General features: G+C 37.0%; 17 protein-coding genes and 3 pseudogenes across 20 annotated transcripts, besides 2 other annotated features; 6 read left to right on the top strand and 14 right to left on the bottom strand.

Annotated features, from left to right (window-relative positions):
- Positions 1–18700: part of a mobile genetic element that runs on past the window's edge.
- On the top strand, positions 24–2162 carry TVAGG3_0718560 (DNA/RNA polymerases family; the record flags this gene model as incomplete). The annotated part of the gene is made up of 1 exon (XM_051244046.1): positions 24–2162. One exon carries the CDS (start codon positions 24–26, stop codon positions 2160–2162), a length of 2139 nt encoding a protein of 712 aa, XP_051090633.1.
- Positions 2186–2431, bottom strand: TVAGG3_0718550 (uncharacterized protein; the record flags this gene model as incomplete). The annotated part of the gene is made up of 1 exon (XM_001328339.1): positions 2186–2431. The coding sequence occupies one exon, from the start codon at positions 2429–2431 to the stop codon at positions 2186–2188; it is 246 nt and encodes an 81-aa protein (XP_001328374.1).
- On the top strand, positions 2462–2725 carry TVAGG3_0718540 (uncharacterized protein; the record flags this gene model as incomplete). Its single annotated transcript, XM_051244045.1, has 1 exon — positions 2462–2725. One exon carries the CDS (start codon positions 2462–2464, stop codon positions 2723–2725), a length of 264 nt encoding a protein of 87 aa, XP_051090632.1.
- Positions 2775–3458, bottom strand: TVAGG3_0718530 (MazG nucleotide pyrophosphohydrolase domain-containing protein; the record flags this gene model as incomplete). The annotated part of the gene is made up of 1 exon (XM_051244044.1): positions 2775–3458. The coding sequence occupies one exon, from the start codon at positions 3456–3458 to the stop codon at positions 2775–2777; it is 684 nt and encodes a 227-aa protein (XP_051090631.1).
- On the bottom strand, positions 3491–4075 carry TVAGG3_0718520 (uncharacterized protein; the record flags this gene model as incomplete). Its single annotated transcript, XM_051244043.1, has 1 exon — positions 3491–4075. The coding sequence occupies one exon, from the start codon at positions 4073–4075 to the stop codon at positions 3491–3493; it is 585 nt and encodes a 194-aa protein (XP_051090630.1).
- Positions 4098–4394, bottom strand: TVAGG3_0718510 (uncharacterized protein; the record flags this gene model as incomplete). Its single annotated transcript, XM_051244042.1, has 1 exon — positions 4098–4394. The coding sequence occupies one exon, from the start codon at positions 4392–4394 to the stop codon at positions 4098–4100; it is 297 nt and encodes a 98-aa protein (XP_051090629.1).
- Positions 4422–4733, bottom strand: TVAGG3_0718500 (uncharacterized protein; the record flags this gene model as incomplete). The annotated part of the gene is made up of 1 exon (XM_051244041.1): positions 4422–4733. A coding segment is annotated over one exon (312 nt), but the record flags the coding sequence as incomplete, so codon positions are not given.
- On the top strand, positions 5103–5678 carry TVAGG3_0718490 (uncharacterized protein; the record flags this gene model as incomplete). The annotated part of the gene is made up of 1 exon (XM_051244040.1): positions 5103–5678. One exon carries the CDS (start codon positions 5103–5105, stop codon positions 5676–5678), a length of 576 nt encoding a protein of 191 aa, XP_051090627.1.
- Positions 5707–5874, bottom strand: TVAGG3_0718480 (uncharacterized protein; the record flags this gene model as incomplete). Its single annotated transcript, XM_051244039.1, has 1 exon — positions 5707–5874. The coding sequence occupies one exon, from the start codon at positions 5872–5874 to the stop codon at positions 5707–5709; it is 168 nt and encodes a 55-aa protein (XP_051090626.1).
- Positions 6321–7164, top strand: TVAGG3_0718470 (annotated as a pseudogene). Its single transcript has one exon. A coding segment is annotated over exon 1 (844 nt).
- TVAGG3_0718460 lies at positions 7508–7890 on the bottom strand (annotated as a pseudogene). The gene has a single exon. A coding segment is annotated over exon 1 (383 nt).
- On the top strand, positions 8419–8865 carry TVAGG3_0718450 (uncharacterized protein; the record flags this gene model as incomplete). Its single annotated transcript, XM_051244038.1, has 1 exon — positions 8419–8865. One exon carries the CDS (start codon positions 8419–8421, stop codon positions 8863–8865), a length of 447 nt encoding a protein of 148 aa, XP_051090625.1.
- On the bottom strand, positions 8882–9301 carry TVAGG3_0718440 (protein of unknown function, DUF4108 family; the record flags this gene model as incomplete). The annotated part of the gene is made up of 1 exon (XM_051244037.1): positions 8882–9301. One exon carries the CDS (start codon positions 9299–9301, stop codon positions 8882–8884), a length of 420 nt encoding a protein of 139 aa, XP_051090624.1.
- On the bottom strand, positions 9337–9921 carry TVAGG3_0718430 (uncharacterized protein; the record flags this gene model as incomplete). The annotated part of the gene is made up of 1 exon (XM_051244036.1): positions 9337–9921. One exon carries the CDS (start codon positions 9919–9921, stop codon positions 9337–9339), a length of 585 nt encoding a protein of 194 aa, XP_051090623.1.
- TVAGG3_0718420 (uncharacterized protein) lies at positions 10052–10570 on the bottom strand (the record flags this gene model as incomplete). The annotated part of the gene is made up of 1 exon (XM_051244035.1): positions 10052–10570. One exon carries the CDS (start codon positions 10568–10570, stop codon positions 10052–10054), a length of 519 nt encoding a protein of 172 aa, XP_051090622.1.
- On the bottom strand, positions 10599–11387 carry TVAGG3_0718410 (uncharacterized protein; the record flags this gene model as incomplete). The annotated part of the gene is made up of 1 exon (XM_051244034.1): positions 10599–11387. One exon carries the CDS (start codon positions 11385–11387, stop codon positions 10599–10601), a length of 789 nt encoding a protein of 262 aa, XP_051090621.1.
- TVAGG3_0718400 (uncharacterized protein) lies at positions 13346–13888 on the bottom strand (the record flags this gene model as incomplete). The annotated part of the gene is made up of 1 exon (XM_051244033.1): positions 13346–13888. A coding segment is annotated over one exon (543 nt), but the record flags the coding sequence as incomplete, so codon positions are not given.
- TVAGG3_0718390 lies at positions 13956–14740 on the bottom strand (annotated as a pseudogene). Its single transcript has one exon. A coding segment is annotated over exon 1 (785 nt).
- On the bottom strand, positions 14982–16156 carry TVAGG3_0718380 (protein of unknown function, DUF4106 family; the record flags this gene model as incomplete). Its single annotated transcript, XM_051244032.1, has 1 exon — positions 14982–16156. A coding segment is annotated over one exon (1175 nt), but the record flags the coding sequence as incomplete, so codon positions are not given.
- On the top strand, positions 17598–18584 carry TVAGG3_0718370 (uncharacterized protein; the record flags this gene model as incomplete). Its single annotated transcript, XM_001328343.1, has 1 exon — positions 17598–18584. One exon carries the CDS (start codon positions 17598–17600, stop codon positions 18582–18584), a length of 987 nt encoding a protein of 328 aa, XP_001328378.1.
- Positions 18701–18783: 83 nt separating the features above from the next.
- Positions 18784–18820: a mobile genetic element.
- Positions 18821–18977: the final 157 nt, after the last annotated feature.

Raw genomic sequence — 18977 nt, 5'->3', positions numbered from 1 at the left:
TTATAGAAATGCCCCCATATAGAATGGACAGAAGGTCTGCTAGAATAAAAGCAGAGTTAGAAAGATATGGTTGGAGAGTTTCAAAGAAGTTTAAATATAGGAAGGGAAGACCCATAAAAGTCTATGACAAACTTGCTGGTCTGACCTACGAAATGGACTTAGAAACAGCACGCGCAAACTATCCAAACAGATTAGAGAGGTTAGAAGAAGAGCGACTTATGGACATACCTTTCGATGTTAGTGAACCTCAAGTTGAAGGACACGACGGCTTTGCCAGATTCTACTGGAAACATGACGAACAATTGCATCCTTTGAGAAGGAAAAAAGGAAAAGGTGAAGACGCACATGCTCCCATGGAAAGAACAAGATATGCATATGAGAAGTATCGTGAAGTTAGAAGTCAAATTACTTCTGGTCGAACCTTTACAGTAAACTTTGACGAAGGAAAGAACAAAGAAGGCTTCATGGGAGTACTTGCTGCCATACAAGATGGAAATAAGAAAGGATACAATCTCAGACTAACCGTAACAGATTTAGATGGTCACATATACTATGCACATGGCAATGTCACAACAGCCGCACAACTTCTTGACGCTTTCAAGACTACAAAGAGAGAACAAATGTTTGACTCCGACTCAGATATTTTGAATGCAATTGAAGGAATTGCAAGTGTAAAATTTGAATGGTACCAACCTAACCCTCAAGCAGTCAGACAACATGCTGGATACTTCCCCTTCATAAATAAGTCTGACATTGACTTGACAAGGTATGGAATTTACAATTCAATTGAAACAATTGTCAATGAACCTTGTATTCTTACATGTCTCAGGAACTCTGGTCTTGTTACAGATGAGAAGATGAAGTATCTTGAGTCATGTGTGAAGACAAGGTACATTCTCAGAGGTCAATTGGCAAAAATTGCACCGTTGGCAAATGTCAATATCCGAGTCAACATACCTACAGCTAAAGGTTCATCACATGACGACTATGTTGTTGAGTTCAATTTACCATGGTTGAAGATTGTAATTGTCCACAACCACTTCATGTTGAACGAAAGTCTTACAAACCCATTGTTCGGAAAAGGCAAGTGCAACATTGTCAGAGCTGTAAACATTCTTTTCGAGAAAGGTTTGTTGGAACCAATTCCAGATGACAAGCTGACAGAAACTTTTGTACCAAAAGACGAAACAAACTTTTCATTGTTAGCAAGACCAAAAGTTGTTCCAGACAAAGTTATAGCACAAAAGAAGTACACAGTTCCAAAAGGAGTTGGATTGTTCGGATACCAACCTGAACCAGAAGAACTTCCAATGAGGTTGCAAGAACTTCAAGATGCTATAAACAAACTTCCATTGAGACATCCAATTGACGTCAAATTGTATTGGAGAGCTTCTGAGTTAGGTCAGAAGGTTTTATATGAAACAGGTTGCTTCGACGATGTTTATGAGATAACAGGAGAAGTTTCTCAGAAGATAAGAGACTCACTTGAATTTCCACAAACTGGACCAATTGGTTGCGACAAGTTCGACTCAGATGAAAAGATATACTATGTCGACCTTAACGCCGCATACATGAGGTTCGTCCAATATATCCCGACTGGAATTCCAAACGAAGATGGTGAGTTCCCAGGAAGGAACTATACAGTTGGAAAAGTCATACAACAACTGTATGATATTAGGAAAGCTTCAAACCCCAAACTTGCAATGACACTCAAATTGCTTATGAATTCGACATGGGGATATTCCATTAAGAAACCTCAAGAGATGAAGAGTAAACACTATGAGAAGGTCGACAACTTTGTTGAAAGGTTCTCCCCTTTTGTTTTGAAATACGAATTTACCGAAGGTGAAAGTGGCTTAGTAACCACATTAAAACCTATTGTCGAACATTGGTCTTACCCTCAGTTCGCAAAAGCAGTCCTTGACGAGTACAACAAATTCTTCTCCGAAGTCAAATCCAAAGTCAAGGTTTACTATGAGAACATCGACGCACTCATGACGAACGAAGAAGGCTATAACAAACTCATTGAAATGGGAATGGTCGGTGAGAAGATGGGTCAATTCAAATTGGACAAAATTTTCACCGAAGTTCATGTCCTCTCCAAGCGTAAGTATTGGGGTATACTTGAAGACGGCACAGAAATAAAACATTGCATGAAGTAAAAAAATTTTTATTCGAATTTGAATTAAAATGTGGGAATTCTTGGGAACGGGAAAGGCTTATTTACTTGAGGAACAGGTAAAGGTGGTGGAGGTGGAGGTGGTGGCAACCAGTCCATTTTATATTCCTTCCTAGCTAATTTCCGTTTAATTTCATGGTCGCCCTCGGAGTCTTTGAATCGGACAGGTCGAGTTACACCATTCTTGGTCTCAAACTCATATATAACCTGTTTGTCTGTATTTTCGTCGACTATGGCACGAGACACGAACATTGACCAAACGGACAAAAAGTGTCATTTCGGATGGTCACGCAGCCAATCGCATTCGAGCACTTCGAAGAAGCCTTACGTTCCAAGGGAGAGGGTGTCTGGTGCAAGGCAGAGGTCATGAAACTCTACGAGCAGTACATCCTCAATGCCTGGGAGGACAAATCGTCCTTGGATTGGCAATTCTACCAACTCCTCTGGGACGACCTCCTACGCAACTGGGATGACGAAAGAGTTCAATTCAGAGGTCAGGAACTACTTATCCAAATTATCCGTAATTTAAGCTACTTATCTAAATAAAAACTTAAATTTACTTGGGGTTTCCCCCTAAAATAAAATTTTTTTACTCTTAGAACCACTCGAGGTTCTCCTTACGGTTGTTGAGCTTGTCACCGTCAATGTGTCTGACCCTCGTCTTCTTGTCTGGATTTGGAACCCATTGCATACCGACAAGCCTTCCCATGGAAATTGTACCGTAATTTCGAAGAGTAAGGCTCAAGTGTCCCAAGTTGTTGAGGACTGGGGTAAGAACCTTGCCTGTCTCCTTGTTGCGGATTTGGTATGGGTAGGGTTGGGAAATTTCGTAAGCGTCATCGGCAACAAGGGTTGCCCAAACTTCCTTTTCTTCGTGTTTCTCTTCTTCATCTTCTTCCTCTTCTTCCTCGACAATTCCTTCTTCAATTTGGTACTCACGAAGTACGGTGTTGCATGTTCTGTCCTTTCCGAGTACCTTCCAGATGGCGTCTATCTCTTCGAAGAAACGGTAGATGAGTCTGGCAAGGTCTCGGTTCTCTCTCTCGTAATTGCGCAAGGTTTCCGCAAAATCGTTCAGGCATTTCTCATTGGAAGCTTGGTTCATGAGGAACTCACCTTTAAGTCCCTTCATCTCTTCCATAAGACTACTTTGGAGAGTCTTAACGGTGTTTGTCAGATGAGCTTTCAAATTCAAAATTTGAATTTGAACTGGGCGCTTGTCTGGCAACATTGAAAGGACATCTGCCATTGTGTTCGGCTTCGGTGCTTGTTCGGACATCGAAAAAATGAAGTGGTTTGAGAATGACGGTTTTACTTCAAAAAGCTTGTTATGACGGTTAAGTCATACAACAAGTTTAAAATAATATCTTGTTCTTCTTCTGAACGTTTGTTGTCTCTTCCGATAAAAGTTTCGAACATGAGAACCAAAAAACGTTTTTTGAGATTGCGGAAGAGTTCAGGCAAACGTTCATATTCTGGATATGTTGGGAGCAGTTCAAAACATCTGAGCTGACTTTCGGACAAAATTGGGACAATGTCAGAAAATTCATCTTTGGTCGGACTGCTTGAAGGTAAGTCCCTTACATGTAAGTAGCTCTGGTAAAGTCTTCTCATTTCTGCTAACTTTTGGAGTATAGCTTCGTAGTTTAGAAGTTTCAATTTTAATTGTCTTATTCCACTCTTTACTTCTAAACGGTAACTATCCATGAGGTCAAGAGTAGCTTTGGTAGCTTTAAGTGGAGCTATCTGTTCCTTGACTCCTGCAATTTTGGTTGCAATTGTGATTTGAGCTCCTTCAAGTTCGCCGTCTATGTCGTTCTCAACGCCTTCAACCATGGCTTGAAACTCTTCATCGGTCCATTGAGATTGGTGTGGAACGAATTTAACTTGCTTCATTCAAAAAATGAAAAAAATGTTTTTACTCAAAGCGTGCCATGTATATGGCTATAAGAAACTTACCAGAAGGCTTCTTCTTCACATGAGACTCTGGTAACTTGAGTGTTGGTGTTGGAGTTCTTGGGGGAGGTGGCTCTGAAATTTCAAATCTCTCTCGAGCGCAACAACAGATGTCAGAATAACATTCCCCACTGTCCTTCTTGCCACCATAAACTGTGTATTGACCAAACTTGCATTTACAGGAAGACCGGTCAATACAAGGTTCACAGTTGAAATAGTTGTACACAAACCTGTTGAGTACGAGTGTGAGTAAAAACATAAAAAAAGTGAAGTGAAAATGAGATGTTTACTGAACTGGTTGGATGTCGCCTTCACAGGTTATGTAGAACGGCTGACCCGAGAAGTGAAGGAGACCCTTGAGAATTTGGCTCATTCTTGGGAAAGGGTTCTCCTTGTTTGGAAGTAGTATCCAAGGACGCTTGGCAAAGAACTTGAGAAGAGCTTCTTTCTTTGCTTGCTTTATGCCATCGTAGGCTGTCCCGTCTGGTATTTGAATTGGAATTCCAGTCGAAGTCTCGAGATTCAAGGCAGCCCTTCCCGTTATCCAACCGCTAACAAGCTTGCCTTTTACATTCTGCCTGAGGAAGTCTTTAACAAGCTCGTTAATTTCAATTAGGTAAATTGCCTCGTCGGTAGGTTCGACCTCGACCATTGCTACTGACAGAAAAAGTACTTCTACTGACAGAAAAAGTACTGCTACTGTCAGTAAAAGTACTTCTACTGTCAGAAAAAGTACTGCTACTGTCAGTAAAAGTACTTCTACCGTCAGTAAAAAGGAAAATTTGAGAGGGTTTTCGACGATAAAGTACTTCTACTGTCAGTAAAAGTACTTCTACTGTCAGTAAAAGTACTTCTACTGTCAGAAAAAGTACTTCTACTGTCAGTAAAAGTACTTCTACTGTCAGTAGAAGTACTGCTAGTAGCAGAGATTTTTATCGTTGTGGTCCGACGGTTAAGCCACAAACGAATGTCCGACGTCCCACCAACCGAGCCCATTCCCAAACCAGAGGAACCTAAAGCACCAGCCCCTGCACCTCAGTTCCAGCAAGTCCCTCCACCAAATTACTACCAATTTCCACCTCAAGGTTACTACCAATTTCCACTACAAGGCTTCCCGAACTACCCTCCTCAGCCTATGCCTTACTTCCCCAACCCTTGGATGTTCCAGCAAGCTCCACCCCAATTCCAATTCCAATCTCAATCCAAGAGAGACCAAGAGTTCGAAGAAGGTCTGAACCGTTTACGCAAAGAGTATGCCACAGCCCCTATGGAAGACGACAGGCTTTCAGTCTCTTCCCTAAGGTCGACCAATTCGACTCGTACCACAGATTCGGTTCGTGACCGTGAAGACTACCTCAAGCAGTCTGAGAGACTCTTCATCTTACAGCCATTTACAGTTGGAGCTCTCAAGAACATGCGCAATTACGAAGGTCAGACACCAGCTGGAGACCGTAAAACAGACGTACTCGCAAGAGCAGTCCAACTGGTCAAGACAAAGACTGAGATAGTCGACTTCATTCTTGCAGCTTGCCCATACAAGTAAAAAAATAAACAATTACGAGTTAAACTTTTTATTCTTTCTTTTCTGAGTTGTTTAGAGCTGGTTTCTCTTGTAGGAACCTTTCGTACTCTTCCATGGTCATGTAATTGCGAATTTTGTACGCAATTCCAGGTTCGTTGTTTTTGAACCTGATGTATGTAACGCTTCCATCCTCCTCAGGGAAGTAAGCTGCTAACATCTGACCAAGTTTTCTCGGTGACTCGGAGCTCATAAAAATGTCACTTTTTAAACGTTAAGTTTTTAGTCTTATTTTACCCTTTGTTTACCCTTTGTTTGTCAAGGTAGTATTGGAGTGCAATTTCTCCAAATTCTCTGTGTCGGAGTTTCTTCAGCATTTTCCAAGGTGTACCTGGAGAACTCAAAGAAGTTGTCAAGAACATACTGCCATGCTGCTCTTCTGAGTTCGTCGGTATTTTGGAAGTGTTGCACCTTCGAGTCTTCGACATGAAAAAATTGACACTTTTTCAGCAAAAATATATTTTATGTAGAATGTTAGATCTAACAGTTTTTCTAACATGTTTTCTAACATGGTCTAAAACTCTTGAATTTTCATGAAATTTACACCAAAAATAAAAAATAAAATTAGTTTTATTTTTTTTATTTTTTTTATTTTGTATAAAAGATATGATTTCAACAATCGGCACAACAACAGTTCAAACAACTACAGCACCAAACTCGTTAGTCATGAATCCTACGTCAATGTTGGTAGAGATGAAAAGCTTCATTCCTTTTCATATTACTTTTGAAACAAAAATCCAGAAGATAAAGCAAGAACTTTTAACAAGTAATTTAGACTGTAGTGCGAAAGATGAAACAAATGAACAGTATCTTTATGAAATGCAGGACATTATTGACCATTTACCCAAATTGCCTGAAATCCAACAACAAAAACTAACCATTCCCGAATTTGACGAAATAGAAGTCAAAGCAACTGACTCAGTAGAAATAAAGAAGTTCATACGAAAGGTTAACTATGAGTTTCTTGGATTTCATTGCAACCATAAGGTTATGGACAAAGATTGCGACATGGTATATAAGAACATCTCTGACCTTTACAAATCCGAAGAATTTAAGACCTACGACAACTTTGTTTCATTAGTTGCAAAAAGTGTTTGGGAAATAAGAGATAAAGATAGTAGGGGTAAGGTATGGAACGAACAAATAAAACCCGCTATGTTCGAGATGAAGAAAACCATTGACGCTTTAGTTGTTTTAGCAGGTAAGGTTTCAGAATATAACGCAAAAATGAATCCGCAATGTTCAAAATGTAAAGCAGCAATGAGGAAATATAACTACTCCGTCAAAGAGATAGAACGTATGCCGAAACGACTATGCAGATTTAAAGAAAGAAGCAGAAAAACCAGCAGAAGATAAAATGAACATGTTAGAATTTCTGAACAAAAACTATCCAACCGCTAACGATTTCCTTCTATCTGACGTCAAGAAGAAGTATAAAGAAACTTTCGGTATCGTTAAAACTTTTGACATACTGACAGAAGAAATAGAAGCTACGAAATTGTTTAGAGTCATGAACCATCGCAACATATACCATGTAAAACGCTTGTAAATAGTTATGTTAGAAAACGTGTTAGAAAACATGTTAGATCTAACATTCTAACATAAACATTATTTTTGCTGAATTCCGTATGAAATTTCATGAGTTTCCTCATATGCTTGCTTCCCTCGGAAAACCGAGAGAAGAACAGCGAGCCCGACTTTTATCTAGGTCGCCTAAAACTCATGAAAATCGTGAAAAATAACAGAGTATTTTGACAACTTCAAACAAGCAGAGTAAATGAACCATTTATTTTTCAAGCTTGACTTTTTACAATTTGAACTTTGTTCGCGTAGATATGAATTCTGAAAGAAGTATGAGGGTCTTGTATGACTTTGTACTTCTCCCATAGTTCATGTCTGTCAAACTTACCTGCCATGGACTCTTTCATAAGTTCCATGAAATCGTCTTCGGACAATCCAGGGAAAAGTATGATATCAGTAAGTATTCTCTTTACATCCTTACTTAAACTCTTTGCTGTCTGTACACAAATGACAACTGAGATGTTAAAGTGTCTGAGCTTCTTAAGAATTCGACACATGTCTTGTTCTCTATTCTTTAACAAAGGATGAGAGCAAAGTCATCTAAGATAAGAAGACATCTATGAGGGTAAGTCTTCCAATCGTAAGATTGCAATTTCTTCGAAATGTATTCTATCTCTTTCTGTTTGTTTCTGAAGTGTTTCTTCTCTAATATTCTCTGCATTTCCTCATTTGGGTCTTTAAACTTCGAATTTATATACTCATTTATAGCATTATACTTCAAAACTCTTCTTTGGTACTTCTTTATCCAATCTAACAACTCAGAGTCTTTTATACATACTAACTTAGACTTTTTTATAATATCTTTGAACGAATTTACGGTTTGGTCAAATTGACCAGAAGTCGAACAAATGACTACTAACTCATAGAATGGGTTCTTCTCATCTAGTTCTTGTTGTTGTGCAGCCATTTTAAGATAAGTGAAAGTCTTACCCGACCCAGGTGGTGCAATTAGACCTGTTATACCATTCTGAGCAAATAGAACTTGTCATGTATGGGTTTTATCTGAGCATTTTCTAACTTCCTCTTGTTCTTGTTTAAAACATTCTCAAATTTCTTGTCAATGTCAGCAAACTTTTTTTCTAACATATTTTTAGAAAAATTAAAAATTTTTATCTTTTTGAAAATGTCTAGCGATTTCGCTATCTATATTCGAGACAAGCTTTTTGACAGCAAAACATCTGTAGACCATAAAATCTTACATAGTGTAAACAAGAAAGGTGAATTTGTTCTAAAGTTCTGTTTCTGGGAATATGACAAGAACCATAAAACATTAAGCAGAGCAGTCTTAAAATTTGTCAATGACAGACTTGTTGACAGAGATGACGCCGATTGGAAAGATGAAGTCCAACAAAAGTTCTTAGAATGCAAAGAAGACACATGCGCTGTTCTTGAAGATGAAATAGAAAACAGAATAGAAGAGCTATTAAAGGACAAAGACCTTTTACAAAAATATGGTTCTGAGAAGTTTGACATAACTCCACCAGAGAAGAAGAAGAGAGAAAAGAAAGAAAAGAAAGTAGAAGAAGAGAAGAAAGAACCTGAACCAGAGAAAAAGAAATTTGACATGTAAAAATAAAATTTTATTTTTAGAACATTTCTGGGTCAATGTCAATGTTCTCTTCCTCTTTAGGAGCAAACACTGGCTTAGACTCTAAAATCTTTTTACCCAATTTACCTTGAACTTCAACTATCTTAGACTCATAATATTCATAGTCGTCTGCTTTCTTTGGTTCATAAGGTATAACAAGTTTGTATGCTTTGCCTTCTTTAAGGTTTGAAAACCTTCTGTCAAAATTTTCTTTGACTGCTAACAAACCTTCTATGTCTAAGTCTTCAAATTTCGCACCATTTTTAGTCACAATAGCAAACTTAACTGGTTCGATGTTCCAAACTTTGTCAAATGTAGACTTTTCAAAATGGTAGAAGTAAACATTCAAATATATGAATGGGTCTAGTTCTTCTTTGACTTCTGTCATGTACTTGTTGACTGAGATGAATTTTGCCATCTTTTCTATCGGATAAAAAAATATTTTTTTAAAATTTACTCAGAAAAATTTTTCTTTGTATATACGCCGTTCTGTATGTCTAAAAGATTTTTGACATTTGCCAAGAATGTTCGTTTAGACGCTGTCATATAACCATACTCTTGGCAATATTGTTTATATTCATCGTACAATGACCTTTCATCTAAACACTCAAAGTCAGTTTCATCTATAAACAGTTCATATACACTCTTGTTTGCTTCTAACAATGTTTGTCTTTCTTCGGTATATGGAATTTGTCTTGGATTGAACTTTGAAATATCTAATGTCATGAAATATGAGAACAAGTGGTTGTAAAAGTCAGATGTTAAAGTTTCTGCTAAGTCGTCAAAATATTCTGTATCTTGCATATGAGCTTCTGACGTTCTGACAACTACATATCTTCTGTCAGAACTTTCTAACTTCATCGGAACGGCGTTGTTTGAAACCATAATGAAATTTGCAACATTTTCACAAACTCTTTGGTCTTTATATTTTCTTTCAACAACTCCAACTTTGTCTGTTATAAGACTCTTCAAAGCATCTGAGTTTAAAACCTTTGTTGTATCTATACTTTGAAGTTCGTTACATACTATAAGTTTCATATTCTCTATTGAGGAGTTAAATTTACCGCAGATGTTTTCTAAGTTTGTCATATTCGGGTTCGAATAGCCTCTAACAGTTTGCATAAGATATCTGTAAAGAAAGTGTTCTTACCTGTTCCTTGTTTTCCAATTATGATGAGAGCAGTTTCATTTTTAGCACTTGGATATTGTAAGATGTTTGCAAACCAACATAAGATATACTCATAGACTCTTTCGTTTCATTGCATATAATTTCTTTGACATGGTCTAACCAAGCTTCTATAACATTTTCTTTCCATTCTACTTGTTCGTATTTATATCCAGTGAAGATAGAATAGAAGTTTGGAGATGGTGTATAGAACTTTATACCACGAACTGAAAAATCTTCTAACTTTGACAATAAGATATCCCAAGCATCTAACATCTTCATACCAACTTGTACAACTTTTATTTTCTTAAGTTTCTGTTTACATTCTTGTTCTGAAACTATGGTTGCTCTTGGTTTGTTAAAGACAACATCCCATTCTTTCATGACATAACATTCTGGGGCAGAGTCAACATAAATGACTAAACGTTTCAAATTCTCGACTGCTTTGTTATAGTCTCTAAATGGACACATATTTCTGAAGGCTTGGAAGTCATAAAAATCTGAAACATCTATTCTGTACATTTTTATAAAAATAAAAAAAATATTTTTTTTATTCTTGAGCTATTTGTTGCATTTGTTGTTCTTGAGCTATTTGTTGTTGAAGTTGTTCTTGTAGTACAATACTTTCACCAGTTGCATCTTCCAATTCGAAACTTTCTGCCGTCATTGACAAATACATAGGACATAAAAGTTTTACAGGAACAAAGTTTGCGTCGACTAATGTCAACGTTATGTTTGCCAAAGTGTTTGAGTTCACTAAGGTTGAAAACTCTGCATTCGAATGAACAATAGGCAAACCAGCAGAGAAAGTGTTGTTTATACGCATGAGTATCTTTTGGTCATAGTAGTTTCTGTCGACATTCGAATAGCACTTTGAACCTAAGTTTGAAACAATATATAAAATAGGTGTACTTAAAGTCAATGGAACGGATAGACCTTGTATGACACCTTTTCCTGTTATAGGAAACTGTTGGTAGTAAAAACCAGATATAAGTTTTGTATTATAGCTCATATCGTTTATAGTAAACTCAGTCGGACATCCAAACATAATGAAACCTGCTCTAGTTGCAGCACATGTTACATCCGTCCTTAAAGTATTAAATAAGTCAACAAAACCTGTTGGTGGTATATCTGAGTAAGTATCTTCAAAGAAGTATTTTTTACCATTCACAACAACAAAGTCTTCTGGTGTCAAAAGAGCAAAACAGGCTTTAGTCGTCATCGTGTTTAAGGTCAGTTTACAATATCGTCCTTGAGGACTTTGTAAGTTTGTTGTTATAGAATTATATGACTCAGGGTTTTTAGTCGTAATAGTATAAACCACTATGTCTTCTGCCATTTACTTAGCAAGTAAATTTTAATGAAATGTTGTGGTCGTCAAATATTTTTATGACGTCTGGGAAACTATATTTTAAGTTCAACGTTTCACCTCCTTTCATAACGTATATCTTGTCAATGACATTATATGAAACACCACAGCAAGCAATGTCGGTTCTATTTCTTTGATGTTTATATCGTCTGCCTCTGTCAAAAGTTTCAATAGTTCTTTCAAAACTTCATGAGGTGCGATGACATATGAGTTCACTTTTACAGGGTTGTGTCACCAAGTTTAACATTATACCTAAAGCTTGACAAATCTTCTCCTGAGTTTTAAGTTTGTCTTTAAGTTGTTGGTAGTCGTTTCGAATATCTGCAACAGAACTTAAGTCTCTGCTAACTTCAGGGTATGTTGGTTCTTTTTACAGGAACAATTGTTATACCATCTTCGTCTTCGTATGGTTTCCCCACTTCAACATCTCTTTCTTTGACATTGACAACAACACTTTGACTGTTTGTTTGAGTTGGTGAATTTAACTTCACATCTGCCACGCCATTAAACCTTTTGAAACACTTACGCTTCTATTTTTCGGAAATGACATTTTACTTAGAATAAAAAGATGGACGTATTTGAGTATCTCTTCGAATTGAAGCAAACAAAGTTTACACACACAAACAATACAAATACATTGACAGAATAGTTCTTTACACAAACAATGGAAAATGTTATAGAATAGCAGTATTTGCTGAACCAAAATATTTTCATAAAGCAAAGAAAGTTGGTATAACTGAAATGGTGAAAGTTCTTGACGTTGACAAAAATATAACAACAAAACTGACCGATATTTCTAAAGGTAAGTTTTTAATACAATATATCAAAACTGGCGTACTGTCAATATTTGACGGAGAGAAGTCAGTTCAAGAACAACTTACTGACCTGCTGCCAAAATCTGCTCGATGGAAGCTGTCGTTATACCAATCTGAGGAGCCCCAGCAGGTTTCATCGAACGAATCTTCAAAAGAGCATCTTCCGTGAAAAGTGCTATTGGTTTTGTAAACTTCTTTGCTTCAATTCATCTGGACCGTCTCTGTCACCAGTATATTGTATTTGAACTGTACCAACAGTTGAAATACCACCCATAAAGTCTTCTGAGTCAGCAAATGGAATGCCAAGCCAAAAGTTTGAACGGTCTCCATTTGTATATTGAGTTTTTTGACTCCTGTATGAGTCCATACTTTCACATATGGCATAATAGAACTTTGCATTTCAGGGTTAATGGTTGTTGTGAAGTTGTTGTTAAAGTTCATAGCATCTAATGTCAAGTTGTATGACCTCATATCCTCAACTGTAGAATATTCTTCTCTTGGATAGTATTTGCCATCTATGTTTATATGGTATTTAATACCAGGGTTGTAGAAGCAAGAATAGTCATTTATAGTTCGTCTGAACAGTACAAACATAGTATCTGCATGTTTCATTGCAGTTGTTAAAGCAATATCTGTTCTTGCACCTGGGTCAGCACTTTGGTTTCCAACTTCACCTGCAAAGTCTTTGACAGATATTTGGTGTATAGGGAACATAAGTGGAACTGCAATATATTTGGCAGCTAAAGCATTTGAAATATCTGGGTCCAACATATAGACTGCAAGTCTGCTTTCTATTCTCTTGCATTCAAACTTTTCGCATGTGAACTTAACTGGGTCCCAAGCAGTTCCAGCAGCATTGAAATAATAGTTTACTTCAGTGTTGAGGTTTGAGAAACCAAAGTCTAAGTCAACTTTGTCTTTGCAAAAGTCACAGAACTTGTCCACCAGTTCTGTAAGAGTGAATGGGTCTTGTGTTGGTGCAATGACTAAGTTATTTTTGCTTGGAGTAAGTTCGATAGAAATTTTTCCTGCCCAGTTTGGCAAGTATCTTAAAAACCTGAAGATGAGGAAAGATGACAAAGGAACTCTAAGTTTCAGTTTTACTTTGGTTACTGCTGCTGCAGTTTGTCCAGAAAGGTCAACATAAACTCCTGGAACGTTAGGGTCAAGTCTTCTTATTTTCTCAATAGTTGCATACTGGTCTGTTTGTTCTCTAGCTTGTGGTTGTACTGAGTTTCTCAAAGCGAACCATTCATAGTTTGCCCATGTTACTGTTTGAACTAAGTCAGAGTTAGAATATATCTTATATCCCATGAAAACTTCTGGAGCATATTGGTATCCGACATAGAAAATTCCATTGCAACCTTTCTTGTCAGACAACTTGGCAGAAGGTTTTATTTCAATGTCTTGTTCCACGTATAAGAAAGAGTTGTCAATAGAAATTATATGAAACCTGTCGCAAGCAATATCTACTGTTGTTGAAGAACCTTCTCCAAACTCACCTACGTTTCCATAAGAAACAGCAGTTGTATATTCGTAAGTTCCAGGAACTATTTCTGACCTTCTAATGGCATTGTCGCATTCGTTATACCATTCGGAAACATTTCCATTCATAGCATCCAAAACTGTTGGCGTTATATTCTGAGCGGCGTACATTTCATATGAGTAAAAATATAGAATAGTTGGATTTATATGTCATAATAGAACCCACGTGGACCAAGCTTTACTTTCTTCCTGACTGAGTTTTTAACTCTTCTTTTTCCTTCATTGCCCTCTGCTTGAAGTTGTTGCATCTTTGCATTATGTTCATCTAGTATGTTGCAAATTTCCCATGTCCTTTTTGCCTTTTGGCTCTGGTCGCCCATCTCAGGTAACCTATATCCTAGAAAGAGTTTGTCATAGTCTGTATTTGAGTCTTCGCGTATTGTTTGCATGACTCTTTCCTGAGTTTCTGGTTCAAGCTCTTCAAACAGAGCTTGTCCATATGGAATAAGCTCGTTTCCAAATATATGTTTTTGTAGCCATTCTGGTTTTCTTTCCATGTTACCAATATATCTTTTGTGAATGGGAAAGCTTTTACCCAATCTTTCAGTCTTGCGTCGTTTATTTCTGTAGTTGGTTTTATTTTGTCAAGGAACATGTTTTTCAATACTAACATTTCATTTGGTACTGTCCATTTGAGTTTTCTTAAATATTCATCCCTTCTCGATTCATCGTCTGCAAAGTAAGTTTTTATGACATTTTGTAAACTTTCGTTTGCAAGGTCATGTACAATAGGTTCTCTTCCTTCTCTCTCCCTAACTTTCTTTCTAAACTCTTCACCAAATATACCATCTTATGGTTCTGTGTAGTTCTTTGAGATAAATGTTCTAGAACGTCAGGTGTTATATTTCCATCAGCCATGTTCATTTCATACTGGTCCAAAATATCTGCATCTTTCATATCTTTCAATGGCATTAAAGCCGCGCTTAAAATACCAGCTATATCTCGTTCACCATTGACTTCCATTGCGTCTACAACTTCTTGGAATTGTGGTTGTAAGTTTATGAACCACCTATCTGGATTAGCTTTATGACCCCATCTCATTGTAGTTCCATCGTCTGCAGAAACAAAAGTAGGTTTGTTTCCATCTTGGTTAGGTTCTGAATGAACTTTAAACAATGTTTCATTTCTATATGTTTTCTTGAAATTTAACCTTTTATTTTCACCGAGTTCATCCGAAGATTGAACGTTAAATGCTCGTAAGTAAAAAGGGTTGTTGTATTTGTGTACATTTTCTTTCAGTACTTCCATTCTATGCTGAATATTTTCATCTGGTGTTGGAGTCTTTTGTATGTCGGCAAACATTTTTCGATATTCTTCTACTATGTCAGCCGAATTTTTTTTAGACTCTTGGAAATATTCCATATTCTCCGCATACACTTGTTGAGGGTCAAGATTTTTCGGCTGTTCCAAATCTTCATCTAGTTCTGTGAAGTTAGTTTCCAAAGGAAGGACTTGTTCGTTTCCTTCAGGCTCTTCTAGCTGTTGTTGCTGAACTATTTCTTCCATGTCTGGTTGTATCTGAACTTCTTCCTGTGGAGTTTCTTGTACCTCATCTGCTGGCATTTCATATATTCCGAGACCGTTTTCAACAATTTCCCTATCTACGTCATCCGCATTCATAAGCTTTTGTTCTTTCGTTCCGTCTCTATTTTTTACGCGTTTCATGACGAAAGTTGAATTGTCATTTAGCTCTGACATCAAATATCTCGGAGTAAATTCATCCATGTCATTTGGATGATATGCTATTAAATCATATCCCTTAGCGAGCTTGTATTTTCCAGGTTTGAGATTATATCCGTTTTGGTGCTGAGCCATAAAGCTAAATAGGTTCGGGTCAGTATTTCCATCCTTGAACTTTCCAATAGCTTCTTTATATCTGTCACTAAAGTCAACAGTATCTGGGAAACCACACTCTTCTTTAAGCATTTTTAAGAATTCTTGGTTTCCTTGTTCTCTACTTCTTTTATGTCCTTGCTCTGTTTGTGGTTGTTGTTGTGCAGGGTTTTGAACTGTTGGTTGCTGTGCTGGTTGTTGTTGGTTGTGTGTTGTTGTGCTGGTTGTTGTGTGTTGTGTTGGTTGTTGTGTTGGTTTTGGTGCATGCCTGTGTCTGTGTCCATGTGACGATGTAAATGTTTTAGGTAGTCCTGGTGCAGGTGCTTCTCTTGGAGGGTTTGGTGGTATATAAGTTCCACCAGCTGGCACATATGTTCCATCTGCAGCGTAATGTCCTACCTGACTTTTCGTTTTTAAGAAAGCATTTACTAGGTCTGTTTTGGTCTGTTGTAACTCTTTTTCTTGACTTTTCACAACAGTTGCTCTAACGGCGTCATAGGCACTTTGAACTGCCTGTCTCGTTGCTGCATCTGTTATTTTCGTCATATTTTGTGCTACTTCCTTAACTCTTTGTCGAAACCTTCAGACTTCAGTTTCTTTCCAGATGAGAAGTCGTTCACTTGTTTCACCTTACTATGAAGAGCTTCGAAGGCGTTCTTAAAGTCAGCATTTGTTAAAGCTTCATTTGAACTGTCTTCATCCGCTTGTATTTTTGTCCTTATTGACCCTATGAGTTGGGCTGCTTTAGCGTTGGCTTGGGCATCTAACCAGTCATTGTTAGCTTTTATATATTCTGCGCTTTTCATTGCCTTTTGCATGCTGCGTCGTTATTTTTACTTTCTTGTGCTAAGTTTTCATACTGTACGGTTTGGTTTTGCAACTGTAAAAGTTTTTCTGCCTTTACATTTGCTTCAACTTCTTTTTTATACTCATCGCTATCCATATATGTCTTCAGGGCTTTTTGTTTTATCTCTTCATCTTTCAGTATTTTATATTGAGTAGTATGGTTTTTCAAATTTATGACATCTTGTTCCATTTTTGCTACTTCTGCTGCTTTTTCTGACACTTTTTTCGCATATTCCTCTGTACTTAGTTCTTTCAGTTGTTCTTCTTTCTTCTTTTTCTCTACGTTTAACTCATTGAGTTTCTTTGTGTGTCTGTCATATTCTAGTTTCTTTTCGTTTTCACTTATTTGCTTCTGTATGTCTATGTTTGACTTTTTGACATCTGTATTTGATTTTTGAGTGAACTCAAATTCATTTGACTTTGAGGGTTATAGCTGTTCCGTCTGCAGCTCCACCATAGCCTGCCATTTTCGCTAAAAGTGCCGCTCTTAAACCTCCACTCTGTGCACCAACAACTCGGTTTAAAAGCATAGGATTGCTTGACATTTGTTGCAACATAGTGGGGTCATTCAGCATTTGTTGTTGCAACTGTTGTTGTGGTGTCAGTTTTACTATTGGATGTTTCAATGCTCTCTTCCTCTTACGTATATTCTTACGTAGCTTACGTGGCATTTTAAGTGAAGTTAAAAAGCGGTTTTTGACAGATGTTTATATGACACTTTTTGTTCAGCACAAAAAACTACTCGGTCAAAGTGTTGTCAGTTTTGTAAAATAACCGTCCTATCTCATTCTATAAGGGAAAGGCTTCTCAAAGTATACTTCCTTGGAACGCCTGTAACTTTTCCTGTAGCGACGATAGACCCTTACTTGTCCGGACAAAGTTATACTATTTTGAGTGCTCTACAAAAAAGTCAACGGCGACGACTCTCAAAAACCGTTGTGTAAAAAGTTTTACCGTTGGACAAAAAAGTATATATAGAAAACAAAAAACGTTTATAGTTCATTCAATATTTGAGATGGAACGGTTTACCAACGGAGACTTTTCAATAAAATAAAAAAATAGAGGGGGTTACCGTTGACAAAAACGGTTTATTTCAAACTTTTCTATGAGTAGTCCGAAAAAAAACAGTTCATTTTTCATAATGTACGCGTCTCGAACAGTGAAGCCCAATTCAATAGAATACTATCTCGAAAAACAAGAAGCTGACACTGCTATTCAGTCTTTAATACAGAACCAAGCTCAGGAGAACTCAAAAGACTCCCAATTCAAATCGACATCCAATTCGAAGCAATTAAAACTTGACTCGAATGTTTTAAAACCACAACCCGCACGAACAAATACAGCTCTAAGAATAGACCAAAGAATACCGAACAAAGAGTTGAGGTCAAGATTGAAATTACAATCGGATGAGTATTTTTCCCTTAACAACCAGGGAAATACTCCATATAACCGTATCTACACAAATACCGTTAAAGAAACAATAACGGCATACACAAAACTCTGTCAATTGGTCCCCAACCAGGACCAATTGACGGATATTATATGTTCCTACCTTCCCATATTTGCTGAGTGTGTGGAAGGTAGGACATTGTTACAAGCTTGCTTACGTATGCCACCAAATCTCCGTCAACAATTTGCTCAAATTGTACATGAATTTAAAGCTTTTAACAACGGATACGATGAAGATGAAGTAGCAGATGAATTTGGGGAAGCAAAAACATTTTTCCCCTCATATAATACGCCTGCAACAGTATTTCCTACTAATGAATTTCACAACTATTGTGTCGTTCATTTAATTGTTGTGGATATGCCCACAGGTGAAGACATTCTCAGTGGTGACTTCATCGAAGTCTGTATCAATACAGAATTGGGAGAAGATGAGTTGCACAAATTCTCCTACGTCGAACATATATTCAAACCAGCACACCAACTCTTTATCGAAACTGAAATAACACTCACACAAAATATGTCCATCTCATTTAAATCCAAATCAGGACGTCCATACAGAATTTGGATGAACTACGTCCTCTTCCACGACGCCGACGATGACGAAGAAGAGGAAGAAGAGGAGGAGGAAGAAGAAGAAGAAGACGATATCCAGTTCATTTCCATCCGTAAAAAACATTAAAGCAAACATTTCAGAATAAAAACTTCATTTTATACTAACATCTTCAGGGGGCTAGAGGGCACGAAGTGCCTGGAAGCCCCACTACCTTTTTTTTTTTTTTTTTTTTTTTTTTTTTTTATAATTAAATCTAGAATATTGTATTATGCTTAGTATTATTTCATTTTTCTCATTCAATTTAGAATTTACAAATGTCAAAAAATTGAGAGCTGTCACTTTTGATGAATTTCTGTTTATTACAATATAAGATCCTTATATAAAATATAAATATTTTATCGTTTTATTTTCTTGTTTTAGAAATGTTTTTTATTGAAAAATCAATAAAACTAACTCCAAAATAAAATTTTTGATTGACAGACACTATGATGACACCAGGCAAATCTTCCAAGACACCTA

The sequence above is a fragment of the Trichomonas vaginalis genome, chromosome III (assembly GCF_026262505.1).
Source record: "Trichomonas vaginalis G3 chromosome III, whole genome shotgun sequence".
NCBI lineage: Eukaryota > Parabasalia > Trichomonadida > Trichomonadidae > Trichomonas > Trichomonas vaginalis.
The sequence above is the reverse complement of the archived record's forward strand: the minus strand, read 5'-3'. Positions and strand labels throughout refer to the sequence as shown.